The sequence below is a fragment of the Colossoma macropomum genome, unplaced genomic scaffold, assembly GCF_904425465.1.
Source record: "Colossoma macropomum unplaced genomic scaffold, Colossoma_macropomum, whole genome shotgun sequence".
In the NCBI taxonomy this organism is placed as follows: domain Eukaryota; kingdom Metazoa; phylum Chordata; class Actinopteri; order Characiformes; family Serrasalmidae; genus Colossoma; species Colossoma macropomum.
Genome location: NW_023494790.1, coordinates 21,448,828 through 21,466,871, shown reverse-complemented (window position 1 = coordinate 21,466,871; position 18,044 = coordinate 21,448,828). Strand labels below are relative to the sequence as shown.

Sequence of the window (18,044 nt, the reverse complement as noted above, 5' to 3'; positions counted from 1 at the left end):
GTCTCCAAAATCAATACAGTATTTGGCAAACTAAACGTGACTTGCAGGTAGCCTTCTATGTGATGCTGCGCATCAGCCATGAACTTTAGTAACCCGGGATTTTTTTGTGCGGAATTAAGAGAGCGGCGTTAGGAAATCAGCCCATCGCCTCGGTCTGGGAGTCCTTCCTCTTCTCTCATTGGACTGTAGTGCGGAGCCAACTGTCAGCCCATGTGGCGTGGCCATACAGCATGGCACACATTTAAATGAAACAGAGGCAGGGAAGCACAGGAGCGAGAGTAATTTTTAGGGCAAGGCTAGTGACTAGCAAAGGGTTAGCTCAGCCAGATTCAAACAGGAGCCCAAAGGCACGCAGGAGATAAAGGGATCCCGAGAGGAATATAGGTCAGCCCGGGCTCTGTTCACGTTGGATGCGCATCGATCTGAAAGTATTTGCGGAGCCATCGTTAAACTAACAGAGCCGGTGAGTACTGCGTATTCAGTGCGCTTGTTAAGGTGTGTACAGACAAGTAGATGTTCTTTAGATGGCGAAGCACGATATGATGTTCCTCCTGATAATGGTTAGTGACTTAAGTACGCAGATATTATTAACATATTATTATGAAAACGATTTGAAATCGGTGTGTCTGGCTGAGCATTTTGATGTATGACTGACTCTGTGCTCTAATACACTTGCATTAGCCGGCTTAGTTTAGATAACGTCATCTTTATTAACTTCAGATGTTTCAACATCACCTTCACAAACAGAACAATCTGTCTTGGTGCTTTTCTGTAGTGTTCAGCCGAGAGTCTAGTTTATGTAGCTACGTTACGTTTAAGTAGCCGGTTAGCTGTCATGTTGGAGCTGATGAAGAGGATGAGGAGGTGAGGCACTGAGACATTGCGCATCTCTTCCTCTTCTGCTGCTACCGGTGGCTAAGCTAGTTAGCCAGCTAGCTAGTTTAGCTAACTCAGCGTGCTAATGCTACCCTCGCTGTATGATGCCTTTAGAGCAGAGAAAACCACCTCAAATACAAACTGCAGAGGAGAAGGAGCTTCATCACTTTACCTGGAGCTCTTAGACCTAAGGAAGCCTACATTATATCTGTGAACAGGAGTCTGTTTACACAAGATTGATGCCGGTGCTCTTTAAAATGACTCGGGAATGAATCAGGAATTGACCACTAGATGAACTCCATTAGGCAGCAAATGGGCAGGTCCATATCTTCACTGTGAACAGAGAAGGAGTACTGAGGTGGTTCAGGTTGGGCTTTATCTTGTGGTCTAAATGTGGGATTTACCTTGCATGTGATAAAGTTGGACAGAATTCCAGCTGAAGTCTTCCAGAGGAGCAGCAGTCTCATCTGCGTTTGAGATAGTTGTAATGGAAGGGCAATGGCCTGCTATCACTTCAGCTCCCGCCTCTTATCAGCAAGAGATTATCCAGGCTTCAGTCTGTTATTGTGGCCTACTGTTTGATAAAGATGATATGAAGACGATTCCTCATATTATAGAGTTTGAATTTGGGTTGTATCTAAGGCTCCATTTTGAAAGGGGGGGAAAGGGGTACACCCCCCCCCCAGTAAAAGCCAGTCACCCTCTTACCATGCCCTTTGGATTAACACTGTTTAGTCCATGTGATATCACTGAAGATTAGGGACACACACTAATATTGAATTCATATATTTATGGGCAGATAATAGCTTCTCAAAGCCATTCAGACAGATGTTTAGATTAGGCCAACATTTCAAAGGAAAAATAAAAAAAAAATACTTCAGCATATTTCTTTTTGTACTCTGTCGTGTTAAAATGTCTACATTTCATTCATTTTACTGTAACCCTATAAAATAAATGTTATATTTCTCTATAAAGCTAATCATCCAGAAAGATGTGGTCCAAAGTTTGCATTTTATAATTGTTTATGTACCAACATCAGTGCTGACAGATATGTACATAAAAAAATATCTGGTATCAGTTTTGCTTTGGATGTATCCTGTCATGTTAAACCAACAAATTACAATTGCAGGCTTTCATAGGACCTTCATAGACAGCCTAACTACAGTATAAGATAAGAGATATTTAAAAATTCCCTCTTACTGGACTGAAAAATTAGTATAATTACAGTTTATGACTATTTGAATCCACCATGCCCTTTATAATTCGAACCCTGGATTTATCCAGTAAGATAAGCGTGTATTCTGGGGTGGTAATCGTAGTTACCCCTTTATAGGTGATGATTCCTCTGTTTCAGTCATTAGATGAGAATCTCATTCTTCTATATATGTAAACAAAGAGGCTTCTTTAGATCTGGGTCAGGTAGATTACAATCCCTCCCCCCTGGAAATCCGTTTACTTGCTCTTCCAATCTGCTCTGGGCTATAGGTACTGGCCTGTTGTTTAATATAAAGGCACTATAATTTACCTTCAATTCTTCATAAATTCTCTGAACAGGTCATGCAGTTCAAATCCATCAAAACTTTGCAGTCTTTCAACCGGGTACATACTTTGGTAATGCTGTAAGAATGTGATAGCTGTCAGTCTCACACACACATGCAGGCCATGACGAGCTGTTGCGTGCCAGCACCTGCTTGGCAAGTATTTTTCCTTCTCACTGTCTCTATGGTACTAATCCCTCCCCTCAGAGTGACTCTGTCCGACTCCATTCTTCCACATGCATGATGGAGTGTTACACTGTAGTTCAAGTAGTGCTCCAGTCTACTTTCCTGTTAATCTTTCACTTTATGTGGAATGGTTTGAAATTAGCTTCTCTCAAGGATTTTTCACTGACGGTCATCATGCAAATAAATTAGTTTTTAAATACTGCTTAAAGCTTAGTTTTATGGGGAAAATTTTGTTTTAGTCTCCTTAAAGAAAGCTGTGGTGGTGTAGACTATTACTTGTCTAGCTAGATACATAGTACTTAATAAAGATTACCAACCAGGAAAAAGGTGTTCTTAATTATAAGTTCCTGAAATACTTCAGTCCTGTTGTTAAATGCTGAGAATGTATTTCTCCATTCATATGCAAAAACATTATCTTTTGTCAACATGAACCATTACCTTTAGTCAGTACAGCTTGTGTATAGACATCTAATGTGCTGATTTGTTATTCTGCTGTATTCACATTAAAGAGCACATGAATTTATTTTATTTTTTCCCTGAGGTCCTGTATTTTATTTCCTCACATTTGCATTTTCCAACCTTTAGAGTTCCTTTAGTGGTAACCAGGCCAATTTTTGCTACTTTAGAACTTATGTAAATTATCTTATATAAATGTTCTGATTGGGTGCCTGATATTGCCACTCATTCAAAAAACAGTCTAATCTAGGGGTGGGAATCTCTAGGCACCTCACGATTCGATTCGATTACGATTCAGAGGGCTGCGTGTGATTATAAAACGATTATCGATGCAGCTTTTTTTTTCTATACATGATTTCTATTTTCTTACTGTCTGAGGACTTCGTAGTTTTAAAACAAAGTATTTGTAATGATCCATAATGCATTTACGTCCATAATCTTTTATTAATAAAACAAATGGAAGTGATGTGGCAAGTGAACTGGAAGGCTCTCATTCACTGCTCTTGTTTGGAGACGCTGCTGCCACTCATCTGCGATAAAATGTGCTGTTACGGTGAAATAAGATCCAGTGGTCATGGATGACCACACAGCACATTATAGCCGTTCTACCCGTTTTCTTTAGTGATTTTATAACTTCGGTTTTGGTCTCGTGATAGAGGGGGGCGGAGCGCGAAAGACTGCAGGTCACGTAGCAACGAGGTTTCGCCTGGCTAGTAGCGAACGAAAAAGGGAAAGAGAAAAACAGACGAACATTTGGAGATGAATGGACTTATTTGCATTTATAAGCAGCACAGTTGGTACGTTAAATCTGCAACGAGAGACTGTCAAACACTAACTAAAAAGTTGCGAAAATGAACTCGCTTCTCTTTCTAATTTTCCCGTTTCACCTTAAATGGTGCCGCATTTACGTTCGGCGCCTCAGTCAGAATTTAAGGTGGAACAGGAAAGTTCAGCAAGAAGCTGGCGAGTGAGAAGCGACTTCAGCCTCGTAAAACAGCCGAAAGCTGAAAGACATTTTACAAGAAACTATTCAATTTTTGAGGAAAAGTTTTCTGGCGGAGATGGGAGAAAAGCGGCTGTAGCTAAAGCTTAAAGCAGAGTAAGTCTGCATTTTCCTTTTATATTTTTTAGCCTAAACTAGCACATTGAGACATACTGGACATTAAATGTTGTGGCTCCCAAGGTGGTTTGATTTTTGTTGAAAGGACAAAATGGCTCTTCTTATCATTTGGGTTGTGACTCCTGACCTAACCTGGTTTTTAATACAGAGGGAGCCGGTCGGATTTCTCGCTCATCCATGTGTGTTTTTGTTATGTGCCTCCACAGACTGTCCGGGCACTGCACTTACCCACTTCCAAGTTCCTCCCATTGCGTTCCGTCAACATTACGTTATAAAATATTAAATATTTAGAAAATCGATTTTTGACATTTGTGAATCGATTCATAATCGTCCACGTCTGCATCGCGATGCATCTAAGAATCGATTTTTTCCCGCACCCCTAGTCCAGTCTGAAATACTGGACTAGGGGTGGGAATGGGTGGAGTTAAACAACTGCAAGTTGGAACAGAGCAGGAGTGAAGAATATAGTATGTATTTTTGATGTTAACAATGTTTACATATTTAATCAAATAATTTTGAGAACTGAGAAAAAGCGAGAATTTTCTGTGATATGGACCCTTCAAAGATTTACTTTTGATCTTGTTCTTTCTGTCTTCCAGATGTTTTCTCAGTGCCACTCAAATAGAATAGCGTCTTAGCAAATTAGCTAATGCTATTGACCTTTTAGCTGAGTTGACATACTGTACTTTGCCTTGGTGAAAGTTGCAAAATATGAAAGAAATAATACGTCCTGAGTCGAAGTGCTGCAGTTAGGATTTACCAATCCTGGCGTGTCCTGTGTGGCACAGGTTAATGTTTTCTTTGGTGCGTCATAGCCACTTTAAAGTCATAAAGAGTTTGTTAATTAGTACGGTTTCTTGGGAGCAGGTGTAGAGTGCAGTGGTAGTAAAGGACCAGGACCGAGCACTTTCTTAATAGTTAAACTTGAGATGAATTGCTCTGTGAGACTGGAATTGAACTGAGCACTGGTTGTGCATCTGAGGGAACAGAACAGAGGGACACTTTGTGCTCAATGTGGCGCTTGATTGCACCTCACAGTAAGCAGGAATCCCATCCCTACTCTTGCTTTGTTGCTGACTATTGTATGGACAGCATTAGTATGAATACACTGGCCTTGAAAGAGGGAACAAAGCCTACAGTCCTCCAGGCGACCCCCCTCTAAAAACCCTTCCAGCGCTCTCCCCTTTCCAACGCTCTCCCCCGCCTGGGCCGAATCAGTGGTCACACACTTACACGTTGTATCCTGAATTGCCAACTCACAGACTGTCATTGTTATTAGGATGTCTGCTGTCTCTGACTGCTGTTTCTTTCTCTTTTGTCACTCTTTCTTTGGACCCACAGAAACTCTCACACCACCATGGAGGAGATCGTCATAGCTGGAATTTCAGGCCGGCTACCAGAGTCTAACAATTTGGAAGAATTTTGGCAGAACCTTTTCAATGGAGTTGACATGGTCACAGAGGACGACAGGAGATGGAAGCCAGGTATCTAACAGAATTAGATTGTTAGTACTACTTCATTAGATTTATTCAGGATGTGCATTCTTATTTTGATATTTGACCTAATAAGAGCTAACAAATGAATATTTAGTTAACAATTAGCCAATATCATAAAGTCATTGGTAATTTATGAACTCTGTATAATTAATAAAAGAACTGAAATAATTAAATATTCAGTAAAAGCTTTATTGCTCATTAAAACATAACCACATCAGACATGACTTTTCCTTTTTGATTCCATATTCACTCCCTGAGTTCTTACAATGCATCTCAACAAATACCAGAGTAGCAATTTCAGTATATGGTCACTGGTGCCTGAAATAGTTAATCAAGTCTCGCATTTCTCAGGCACACCACTAATATGTTATAGTTCTTTTCAGTAATTCAGATATGCACACAGATATTTTTATCCAGATTAAATGGATACATTTAATGTAAAATATCTGTTTGTGGTTTAAACCTTGTGTAAAATTTAAAAGCGGTTTACTTTTGGTTAGTCCCATGCATGAGGCGAAGTTCATCAATGAATGACGCATTAAATTTTCGGCAGCCCTCCCTGTGCTCTCTGGTTTCGTTGCTCCGCTGGTCTCCTTGCCTACCTGGCTGTTGCTCTGTGGTGGCCTTGGCTGGCCTGGCCTCTTCTGAATAGACCTCTCTCTCCTTTTGCTCCTTTCTCTCCTTGGCAGCCTACTAATGTTCACATTCATGTGCTAAAATACCAGCAGGCTTAAGGAACTGAGGCCTGAGGCAGACCCTTTAATACAACAGAAAACTTGTCCTTTTTTCCCCCCGGTTCTCATCAGTAACCACGATGCATAATTTTTTCCCTTCCTAGGTCTGTACGGACTTCCTCCCAGAAATGGAAAACTGAAAGAAATAGACAGATTTGATGCAGCCTTCTTTGGAGTCCATCCTAAACAGGCCCACACCATGGACCCGCAGCTGAGGCTTATGCTGGAGATATCATACGAGGCCATCGTTGATGGAGGTCAGATGCCTAGTATTCTAGGGGAATAGGGGTTCTTTAAGTTTTACAAAGGTTCTTCACATTTGCACACTTTTGTCAACACTATTGTTGATAAAATGTGCATAGTTCAGCCAGAGGACCTTGAAAACAGGTGGACATTGCATTAAAAAAACCTTTTGGGCACTTTTAGGAGGGTATAATACAAATTTAACTGCCCTTTAAAATGACAGTCTTGTTATAAATGTTTTTTGTTGGTCATGTTCTTGTTGACCATGCATGGGAGCAGGAGTGCTGATGGTATGTTTTAACCTGGCAGGCATAAACCCAGTGTCCATGCGTGGCACTAAGACTGGTGTGTACATTGGCGTGAGTGGTTCTGAGGCAGGCGAGGCTTTCAGCAGAGACCCAGAGGAGCTGCTGGGCTACAGCATGACCGGCTGCCAGCGTGCCATGTTCGCCAATCGCCTGTCTTACTTCTTTGACTTCAATGGTAGGTAAACTCTTAAGTTTTCTAAACGGTTTCATTTTTTATTTATATCTATTATAAATGTATCTATCATGAGAAATTGTTAGAAACTGTTCTGTTGAGATTTTACAGTATGAATTTAACAAATATCACAACAAATAAGTTAGTACCTCATGTCAGTATTGACCAAATCATGACTGCTCTGAGTCATTACTTAGTGTGATGTGTTGTAATAGCTGATTAGACCATATGAGTAAGAGGTGAAAATGAAATGTGTGCTTATGTGTTTTTTCAAGGCCCCAGCACAGCCATTGACACAGCATGCTCCTCCAGTCTTCTGGCTCTGGAGAATGCTTTTAATGCTATTCGGCATGGCCAGTGTGATGCAGCCCTCGTTGGAGGAGTCAACTTACTGCTTAAGCCCAACACCTCAGTGCAGTTCATGAAATTGGGCATGCTCAGTCCCGATGGAACCTGCAAGTCTTTTGACTCATCAGGTGATCTTGTAGTTGTTTATGAAGGAGTTGATTCACTTTTAATCTACAGAGATGCCATTTAGTTACTTTTAAATGTTTGTCCCAGTGGTTAGAGCAGTGAGTGTCCTGTGTCAAAAATCTGTTCTTTTATCATCTTATAGATGCTTAGAGATTTGTGTAACAATAGATGATACACTAACACCAAATACTGAAGCTATAAATGTAAATTAACCATTCATTTGTTCACTGTCTCTCAGGAAATGGGTACTGTCGTTCAGAAGCTGCTGTGGCTGTACTCCTGACTAGGAAGTCCATGGCCAAGAGAGTTTATGCCACAGTGCTCAATGCTGGCAACAACACAGACGGCTACAAAGAACAAGGTGTTAAATATAATGCAGCTTACCTCCCCTTTTCTCTCTCCTTTCTCTCTCTGTTAAGTCTGTTTGAAATCCTACATGTAGTGGGGAAATTTGCCAAACTATTTCACTAACTTTCTCTCAGGGCAAATCGTCTGAGGCCAAAGCATATTACTGTAATAGAGAGAGGTGACCTGGTTCCTCCGGGCACTTTACACTATCCCCTTTGCCCCAGTGAGTGCTGGCATTCTTTTACACCCAGGCAGTGTTTCTAAACATACTGCTGAAATGGGTGAGGGGTTGGTATGCCAGCATATTCTGCAGGGCGACCTCCATTGCAGGGGCTCAGGTGACATACCAGGCAGGGGTCCTATCTGTAGTTGCGTCAGAACACCTTCCATAGATACACACTTCTCATGTGATATAAACAAAAAGAGCAGTTCACTACAACATCAGTTAGTGGAAGACGATGACTAAAATTCCTGTTTTGTTAACATGCTGAGAGGGATTAAAATGTTGTGGGATGTGCAGGATAAGAACTTTCAAGGTCTCAAGAATGAAAAGAATTGCATGTAGCTGAATTACTTGATAATTTCTGTGCCGTATTCTTTTGTGCAGGTGTGACGTTTCCCTCAGGGGACATGCAGCAGCTTTTGGTCCGCTCCCTATACGAAGAGGCCAACATTTCACCTGAGCAGGTGGAGTACGTTGAGGCCCATGGCACTGGCACCAAGGTCAGAAAGATGTTCACAGATATATACAGACACCCATCCTTAAGTTAGTGCCTTATAAGCTAGACTGTGTTGTTTTTTTTTTAGGTTGGGGATCCACAGGAAGTGAACGGCATTGTCAGTGTGTTCTGCCAGTCACGGCAGGAGCCATTGCTTATCGGTTCCACCAAATCCAACATGGGCCATCCTGAGCCTGCTTCTGGGCTGGCTGCCCTTGCCAAAGTGAGTCTGAACACACAATTAAGGATTTCACAACAAACATCACAGTTCAAAAGTTGGTCATATTAAAGGGCCCATATCATAGAAAACAGCTTTTTCAAGCTTTTTAGAATAAGAGTTTAATGTGGTATGTAAACGTTGTTAAAACCTAGAATATACTATATAAAATATACTGTTCACTCCCAGTCAGCACAGACCATATATGGAAATTAAACTGCAGAAATAGTCCATTTTAAATTTGTTGTTTTGTAATATCATGAAAACACATTCTAAGCCTTAAAGAGAGTTTGGAAAATGTTCAGTCAAAAATAAATGATGGTTATTTTTGATATGTAAAACCACACTCACATTAACAGTAGAACTCGAGCAGGAGGATAAAATGCTAGAAAAATGTATGATAGGGCCCAACAATTACACTGTATAAAGTATACAGTGTGGATTTAAATAGTTTAAACTAGACATTCACATTTTTTTTTTTTTTTTTAAATGTTTTACTTAATATTTCAAGTATTTTGGGAACAAAAAGAACCTTTGAAATATGAGGAATTCTAGATATTGCATTACAACTACATTCTCATTGCTATACAACTGTCTCAGTTGTTTAAAATCACCGTCAGCTCTGTTCATCACCCTGCGCACATCTAAAATTCCTTTTTATACAAGAAATATTAGAATTATTTTACAGAAGCGTCTTGCTTTTGCACCTTTTAAAACATAGCTAACACCTGCTCTTTGTACTCAGGTGGTCTTGTCTCTTGAGCATGGCATGTGGGCACCCAACATCCACTTTAACGATCCCAACCCAGACATTCCTGCACTAACAGACGGGCGAGTGCGTGTTGTCTCTGAGCCTCTTCCCATCCGTGGGGGCATTGTGGGCATCAACTCGTTCGGCTTTGGAGGCTCAAATGTCCATGTGATCCTGCGCCCAGCCAGACCCGAACCACCTCCGGCAGCTTCGCCACCGTCCATCCCCAGACTGGTGCAGGCATGCGGGCGCACTGAGGAGGCCACTGCCTATCTCCTACAAAAAGCCCAAGAGAACAGCCAGAACCCAGCTTTTCTGACACTGCTGAATGATGTGTCAGCTGTCCCCACCGCAAGCATGCCCTTCAGGGGCTACACACTGGTGGGAGCTCAAGGGGAAGTGAAGGAGATCCAGCAGGCCCAGCCCACACCCAGGCCGCTCTGGTACATCTGCTCTGGTGAGTGGAGCATTGGACTTCAGGACAAACCCTCAAAACATATGCTCATTAAGAATGTAATGTGGTCAAAAATATATGAATTAATTTTAGTCAAATTAAATTTTTTTATCTAATTAACTAATGTTAATATTTTATGGAAAACTGAATTATAAATATATAATCTTAGAACTTTCATTAGGAAATACTCTATGGTGAAGTTTAATTTTGCCCTGCAGCTCATTCCCAATATCAGAACTGAGGCACTCCTATTACATGGCTTCAAAGGCTCATAAAAACCCTATTCTCTTGGTAATACTTGGAACAGACAAGACAAACCTCAATATAAGATGTTAGATAAAACTAGCAGGTTAGAATATCACTGATAAGAAGCCTGTGTGGGTCAAGGTCAATGTTGTGATGGTGCCGGTTGTAAAATATCACGTGGACCACTGGTATAAACAAACTGACACAGCTGTTATTTTTCTATTGCCGGCTGACCTGAAGTGAATGCTTGTGTGCTTTGTCCAGGTATGGGCACGCAGTGGGCTGGTATGGGCCGTAGCCTGATGCAGTTGCAGGAGTTCAGAGAGTCCATCCTTCGTACAGATGAGGCTCTGAAGGACACCGGGTTATGCGTGTCACGCCTGCTCACGGAGGCTGATGAGAACACCTTTGAGGACACAGTCCATGCCTTTGTGGGCCTTGCAGCCATTCAGGTCAGAGTCTTCCCATGCCATGTACATGCAGTTACTGAACTGTGGCCATCGTTTCTTTACTCAACTAAAATCAGCCGACTTGCGCCTGACAGTCCTAGCATTGCAACATATTGTGTTGCAATGACTGTTATTGAAATCTGAACTGTGAATGATTCTGTATTGGATCATTTCATCATCATTTATATTTTGCAATCCATTCTGTCTGTGTGGCTGTCTGGGCCCTATTTAACACAAATGACTGCTAATTAGACCAACTTTTGTCACATGATTTATATGTTTCTGTATTATTCTCCAGATTGCACAAATAGATATGCTACAGAAGATCGGTCTCCAGCCGGATGGAATTGTGGGCCACTCTGTGGGAGAATTGGCTTGTGGCTATGCAGATGGCTCCCTCAGCCACAGTGAGGCCATCCTGGCTGCCTACTGGAGGGGCAGGTGCATCAAAGAAGCCAATCTACCAGCTGGGGGCATGGCTGCAGTGGGTAAGAGACCCTTATCATTAGTTTGGGAACCAAAATTCCATTTAACTTCCCAAACCAGTCCCCAGGAACCTTAAATAGGACATTAAATAGTTTGCTGAATCCCAGCTCAAAGCACACCTGTTACAGGTACCTGTGTTGGGTCTGAGAGAGAGCAAACTGTTGACTATATGGATGGACGGGTTGACTGGATTGGGAAACACTAATGTACTGTTTCATGTTATGTTGGCTTTTAGTATTGAGCTTGAATTTGAGCTTGCACATGAACCTGAATGTGGACTGTTTTTCAGGTCTGACCTGGGAGGAGTGTAAAGCTCAGTGCCCACAAGGAGTTGTCCCAGCCTGCCACAATGCAGAAGACACGGTCACTATCTCTGGACCGCAGGTATAGTTTCCTACCTGTTTCTTATTCTACATTTTATTGGTCAACTTTGACCAATAAGTGTTAACTGAATTAACCAGACTGTGGATTACTAGGGAATTATGCTTACTTATTTTTATTTTGTGTGTGTGTGTGTGTAGGAGGCAGTGAGAAAATTTGTGGCTCAGCTGAAGGAGAGTGGCGTATTTGCCAAAGAAGTGCGCAGTGCTGGTGTCGCATTCCACTCCTATTACATGGCTTCAATTGCTCCTTCACTGCTTGCTGCACTGCAGAGGGTAAGCCTGGGCTTTAATTGCCATATAGCGCAACAGTGCCACCTAATGGTCATTTCTGATATTCACCTGTTGCAGAATGGGTCCTAAATATTAAGTCAAGTCAAGTCAAGTCAAGTCAAGTCAGCTTTATTGTCAGTACTGCAATATGTACAGGACATACAGAGTCTTGAAATTGCATTACTCTCAGGTAGCCCATGGTGTAAACACTAAACACTATCACACTAATATATATATATATATATAGAAGGTGGCAAAGTAGGTAGAGAGTTGAGTATCCTGACAGCCTGGTGGATGAAGCTGTCACCCAGTCTGCTGGTCCTGGCCCGGAGACTCCGCAGTCTCCTCCCTGATGGCAGCAGGCTGAAGAAGCTGTGTAGTGGGTGAGTGGGATCACCTGCCATGCAGAGGGCTTTTCGGGTAAGACGGGAGCTGTATATCTCTTGGAGGGAGGGGAGGGAGGTGCCAACGATCTTCTCAGCTGCTCTCACAATGTGCTGGAGTGTCTTGCGGCAGAACAAGGTGCAGACGCCATACCACACGGTGATGCAGCTGGTCAGGATGCTCTCAATGGTACCTCTGTAGAAGGTGCACATGATGGGGGCTGGGGCTCTGGCTCTTCTCAGTTTGCGGAGGAAGTAGAGGCGCTGATGAGCCCTTCTGGCCAGTGATGCTATGTTCTTCGCCCAGGAGAGGTCTTCTGTGACATGCACGCCCAGGAACTTGGTGCTTTTCACCCTTTCGGCAGCAGCACCGTTGATGGTCAGAGGAGCATGCTGGGTGCACATTCTCCTGTAGTCCACAACGATCTCCTACGTCTTCTCAATGTTTAGATGGAGATTGTTGTGTCTACACCACAAGGCCAGGTGGCTCACCTCGCTCCTGTAGTTTGTCTCATTGTTGTTGCTGATGAGACCCACCACAGTCGTGTCGTCCGCGAACTTGATGAAGAGTTTGGAGCTGTGCGACGGTGTGCAGTCGTGGGACATCAGAGTGAATAGGAGGGGGCTCAGTGCACATCCTTGGGGGGCCCCCGTGTTCAGTGTGATGGTGCAGGATGTGTTGTTGCCGGCCCAAACTACCTGTGGTCTCCCAGTCAGGAAGTCTAACAGCCAGTTGCACAGTGAAGTGTTCAGCCCCAGCCTCGAGAATGAGCCAGTTCGAGAATGAGCTGCTGGGGGATGATGGTGTTAAATGCGGAGCTGAAATCTATGAACAGCATGTTCTCCATCAGCACTCCACAGGGGATCTTTCATATTCCTAAAACTAAAAGTTAAATTTTTTTGTCTCTTTTCAGTTTCAGGTAATAGTTAATAATTCTTTTTTTTTTTTTTTGAAATGTGCTTGTCCTTTTAGGTGATCAAAAACCCACGACCTCGTTCTGCACGCTGGATCAGTACATCCATCCCTCAGTCTGATTGGGAATACCCACTGGCCCTCTACTCTTCAGCTGAGTATCATGTCAACAATCTGGTGAGCCCTGTACTCTTCCAGGAAGGCTTGAGCCTTGTGCCTGACAATGCTGTGGTGGTGGAGATAGCACCACATGCCCTGCTGCAGGTGAGGAAGAGAGACAGGAGGCCGGGAGGCACCTACATACGTCTAAGTGCAACAAGAGGACAGTTTAACAGGTACTTATTACATATCATCTGGTTCCCCTACAGGCCATTCTGAAGCGCAGCCTCAAGCCCACTTGTTCTATTCTTCCCTTGATGAAGAGGGGGCATGCCAACAACCTGGAGTTCTTCCTTTCGCACATAGGAAAGATCTACATGAATAGGTAACCATGTCTTATATTAAATCTGTGATGTGAGTTAATGGAATGTAGAAAATATCATTTTTCAAAACTTGCACTTATCATTTGATATAAACCTTTTGTTGTCCTGTTCCAGTATTAATGTGGACAGTAAACAGCTTTATCAAGCTGTGGAGTACCCTGTCCCAGTGGGGACTCCACTCATCTCCCCTCTAATCCAGTGGGACCACTCTCAGAGTTGGGACGTGCCTAAGGTGGAAGACTTCCCAGCTGGCTCTGGAGGCTCCACCTCAGCCACTGTTTACAACATCGGTGAGTAGATACTTTTTTAAGGCACTGGTCAGTAGCAGCTTGCATAACACTGATCTTTTATATATTTATAATGTTCTCTGTACAGACACAAGCCCTGAATCCCCAGACCACTACATGATTGGCCATTGTATTGATGGGCGGGTCCTGTACCCGGCCACTGGTTACCTGGTGCTGGCGTGGAGAACACTAATGAGAACACTGGGCACTGTAATGGAACACACCCCTGTCACCTTTGAGGACGTGACCATCCATAGAGCCACCATTCTGCCCAAGACCGGTGAGTGGTTTTGCTGGCATGACGTACAACCTGTTTAGGCTAGTTTATTTAACATATATAGGCCATTCTGAGACAAATTGGGTTTAAAGTTTAAAAACAAGGTGGGACGGTGTGCAGATTTGGAAAAATAGGTAGACTTCCTGTTTAACCTTTTATATGAGAAATTGGACTTAATTTGCATAAAAGTAGAAAAGAAGAATTATGTGAACCATGTTTGACTCCTGACCTGATATCTTTGCTATATCATATCACAGGGTCTGTCCAGTTGGAGGTTCGTCTCATGCCTGCCACTAACCGCTTTGAGGTGTCTGAGAATGGCAACCTGGCAGTCAGTGGTAAGTTGTAATTCTCTTATATACGCATATATGTATATCAGTTATAGTTCTACATTTACATAGTGTACATTTCTAATCCTTCTTACTCTTATAGGTAAGGTAAGTGTGTTGGAGGATGCAGCACTGGACACCTTCCGCTCTCAGCTGGCAGAGCCTGTGACCATGGAGGCGGAGGACCCTAAACTGCACCTGAAAGCTGGAGACATCTACAAAGAGCTGCGTCTGCGTGGATATGACTATGGCAAAACCTTCCAGGGCATTTTGGAGTCCAACAATGCTGGTAAACAGCTTTACACCAGTGTCTAATCAAATCGTGTTTCTGGCTTAACTCTGGCTGTTTTTTGAGTCTAGTTTCAGTGGTTGTAAGCTCAGGAGTTATCCTGTCTAACTGTTTTGTAGGTGATCAAGGGAAGCTGCAGTGGACAGGTAACTGGGTGACATTTCTGGACACCATGCTGCAGATGATTGTAGTGGGCTTGTCTGGTCGCAGCCTGCGCCTCCCTACCCGTATCCGCTCAGTGTATGTGGACCCCACTCTACACGAGGAGCGGGTTCAGGACTATCCAGAAGACAGGAAAGGTAAATGTTTCAGTACCTCATGTGTCTTAGATAAGCTTATACTGCTCTTAGAGCTGAAGTAGAAATGTATGAAAATTATAGTTACAGAAATAAAGCGCAGATCAGAGATCAAATCTGTCCCCTCTTTTTTTCTTTAGCTGTTGATGTCCATGTCAACCGCTGCCTGGACAATATTACAGCAGGCGGAGTTCAGATCTGTGGTCTGCATGCCACGGTAGCACCACGTCGCCAACAGCAACAGACTCCGCCTACTCTGGAGGAGTTTGTCTTTGTGCCCTATGTGGAGACTGAGTGCCTGAGATCAAGTGATAAATTGGGAGAACAACTCAGACATTGCAAAGGTAAGTTTTCTGTCACACAATAATTTACAAATGAAAGAATTGATAACTATAAATCTCACACACATTATAAACATTATTATTGTTATTGTATGGTATCATTCAGTTATGTAGCTACTTTTTCAAAGTGTTCTGTTGTGTATATATTTTGACATGCCAGGATTGTCGTTATGCCTTTAATGATAAACATAGTGACTTAACCATTGTCTATGTATCGCCTCGTCTCCAGGTCTGGTTAAAAGTCTCCAGAGAAAGCTGGCCAGTCAGGGAGTGAAGATATCCATCCCGGGGCTGGAAGGTGCCTCTGAGGACCAGTTGATTGATGCAGAGGCAGGGGGTGGCCTGCTGCGGCTGCTCTCGGTATTATGTGGCCTGGAGCTCAATGGTAACCTGCGCTCGGAACTGGAGCAGACAGTGCAGAAGGAGAGGGAGTGCCTGCTGCACGACCCACTCCTCAGCGGCCTGCTGGACTCCCATGCTCTGCGCCACTGCCTGGACACTGCCCTGGAGAATGCCACTCCTGGAAAACTTAAAGTCATTGAGGTACAGTAGAAGATTGCATTAAAGCATTGGTTTGGTGAAAAATCACTTTTACACAGATTTCCTCTTATTCCAAATATAGGATCAGGAAAAACATGTTAGTCTGAGGTTTGATTCATTAGTTTTGCACTGGACTGACAAAAATAATGTGACTATCTACTGTTAACAAACTGCATACCAACTGCATTGGGTTTTAAGTAATCTCAAAAAGTCTTCTAGATGGATTCTGACACTGTTTGATGTTTTCATCTGTTAAAATGGACAGAGGTTTGGACAAAATGCAGGCTTCAAGGTGGGCTGCCATTACAGATTTCAGCTATGTGGCATGTCTGTCAGTGTAGAACTTTAGAATCTTTGGACATCTAACATGTCTTGACTGACTTGATATGGGGTAAGGAGAAAATAATACAAAGAACCGCACAAGAATGACCATGGTGAATGATACTGTCTGGTGAGGTGGTCCAAGACATTCAGCTTGAGGGGTGCACAATATGCTTTGCTCAAAGACTAAAGTGCAGCACAAGAATTATTACTTGCTATGTGCAGCCAGGCTCATTCTGTCCTCCTCATTCCTCAGGCTCTCTCCAGCGATGGTCGTGTGTTCTCCCGTGCCGTCAGTCTCCTCAACATTCAGCCAATGCTACGTCTGGACTACACAGCATCTGACCTCGGCACAGAGCTGTTTGCTGCCCAACAGAGCTCCCTGGAGGAGCAAGGAATCTCATTTGTTCAGTGGGACCCTCAGCAGGGTCCTGCCTCAGGAGGCCTGACTGGTGCAGACCTGGTGGTGTGTAACTCTGTGCCAGGACCTGTGACAAGCCCAGCTACACTGCTGGAAAACCTGGCCTCAGCTACTAGAGAGGGGGGCTTTGTCTTGCTGCACACTCTGCTGAGAGGAGACACACTGGGTGAGACAGTGGCTTTCCTCACATCTTTGGACAATCAGAATGGACTCCTAACTCAGGTGAGTAAGCATCACATGTATGTAGTCTTTGGTTCGGTTCTATTCCCCTTTCGTCGCTGTCTGAACAAAACTTTGTATCTCCATTTATTGATTGATTCATTCATTTATTTATTTATTCATTAATAACATTATGAACATTGTATGCCAAATGGGACAACAGAAATTAATAAATTAATCACAGTCTACTTTCTACTATAAAATCACTATTTTGGAGATTTTGTTTTTTTCAGTAGTCAACGCTTTGTATTTCCTTCTCTTGTTAACTGTGTGCTGTGACTGTGTGTCCAGGTGGAATGGGAGAAGCTGTTTGAGAAGGCCTCCCTGAATGTGGTCGTAATGAAGAAATCCTTCTACGGCTCAGCTCTCTTCCTTGGCCGTAGACAAAGCCCTGAGAAACAGCCCATCGCTGTGTCTGTGGACTCTACCGATTACAAATGGGTAGAGACTCTTAAGGTAAGTTGCACTTGTTAATCTTCTTGCACAGTATACAAACAAGTTGCGTGCAATGACCAGTAAGTTTCTAAATTTCTGAACTCTGAAAGATGGTCCTTTTAACCTTAAGTTAGCTAAACAGCTCAATCTTCCTCTTGCTTCCATCAGAGCATACTGGCTGAAACATCAGAGGAACCAGTGTGGCTCACTGCCTCTCAAGGCCATAATGGAGTGGTGGGAATGGTCAACTGCCTCAGACAGGAACCTGGGGGCCACCGCATTCGGTTAGTTTGTTGCCCCTTTACTGCATTGCAGTTATGGAATGGTGGCAGTACATTTTAGCACCTGAGTCTGTTGCCAAGTTTGTGTGAAGTGGATATAACAGTGGGGTAATTTACCACAGCAAGTAGTAGAAATTTAGAATGTATGTAATGTAGAAATTGATATGAAAATTCATTCATAATTTCTTTTATGTAATATGCCCCAAAAACTAAAATGGGAACACCACAAATTGGAATTTAAACAGAAAGATAGTAATGATTAATACATTTCAGAATTACCGGAACATAAAACGGAAACATAATT

At 42.9% G+C, this 18,044-nt stretch overlaps 1 protein-coding gene across 1 annotated transcript in view; it reads left to right on the top strand.

The window, feature by feature from the left end:
- Window positions 1–218: 218 nt before the first annotated feature.
- Window positions 219–18,044, top strand: part of fasn (fatty acid synthase) — a 30,400-nt gene continuing 12,574 nt past the window's right edge. Inside the window, exons 1-25 of the mRNA XM_036572512.1 lie at window positions 219–463; window positions 5,518–5,660; window positions 6,511–6,663; window positions 6,959–7,132; window positions 7,405–7,605; window positions 7,842–7,964; window positions 8,559–8,674; window positions 8,759–8,893; window positions 9,633–10,095; window positions 10,603–10,790; window positions 11,086–11,275; window positions 11,563–11,657; window positions 11,795–11,929; window positions 13,283–13,486; window positions 13,591–13,706; window positions 13,819–13,994; window positions 14,080–14,271; window positions 14,526–14,606; window positions 14,701–14,886; window positions 15,006–15,185; window positions 15,323–15,526; window positions 15,753–16,066; window positions 16,641–17,027; window positions 17,316–17,480; window positions 17,628–17,743. Coding sequence (XP_036428405.1) covers window positions 5,534–5,660; window positions 6,511–6,663; window positions 6,959–7,132; window positions 7,405–7,605; window positions 7,842–7,964; window positions 8,559–8,674; window positions 8,759–8,893; window positions 9,633–10,095; window positions 10,603–10,790; window positions 11,086–11,275; window positions 11,563–11,657; window positions 11,795–11,929; window positions 13,283–13,486; window positions 13,591–13,706; window positions 13,819–13,994; window positions 14,080–14,271; window positions 14,526–14,606; window positions 14,701–14,886; window positions 15,006–15,185; window positions 15,323–15,526; window positions 15,753–16,066; window positions 16,641–17,027; window positions 17,316–17,480; window positions 17,628–17,743 — 4,421 coding nt within the window. The 5' untranslated portion in view covers window positions 219–463; window positions 5,518–5,533. The remainder of the gene's footprint in view (window positions 464–5,517; window positions 5,661–6,510; window positions 6,664–6,958; window positions 7,133–7,404; window positions 7,606–7,841; window positions 7,965–8,558; window positions 8,675–8,758; window positions 8,894–9,632; window positions 10,096–10,602; window positions 10,791–11,085; window positions 11,276–11,562; window positions 11,658–11,794; window positions 11,930–13,282; window positions 13,487–13,590; window positions 13,707–13,818; window positions 13,995–14,079; window positions 14,272–14,525; window positions 14,607–14,700; window positions 14,887–15,005; window positions 15,186–15,322; window positions 15,527–15,752; window positions 16,067–16,640; window positions 17,028–17,315; window positions 17,481–17,627; window positions 17,744–18,044) is intronic.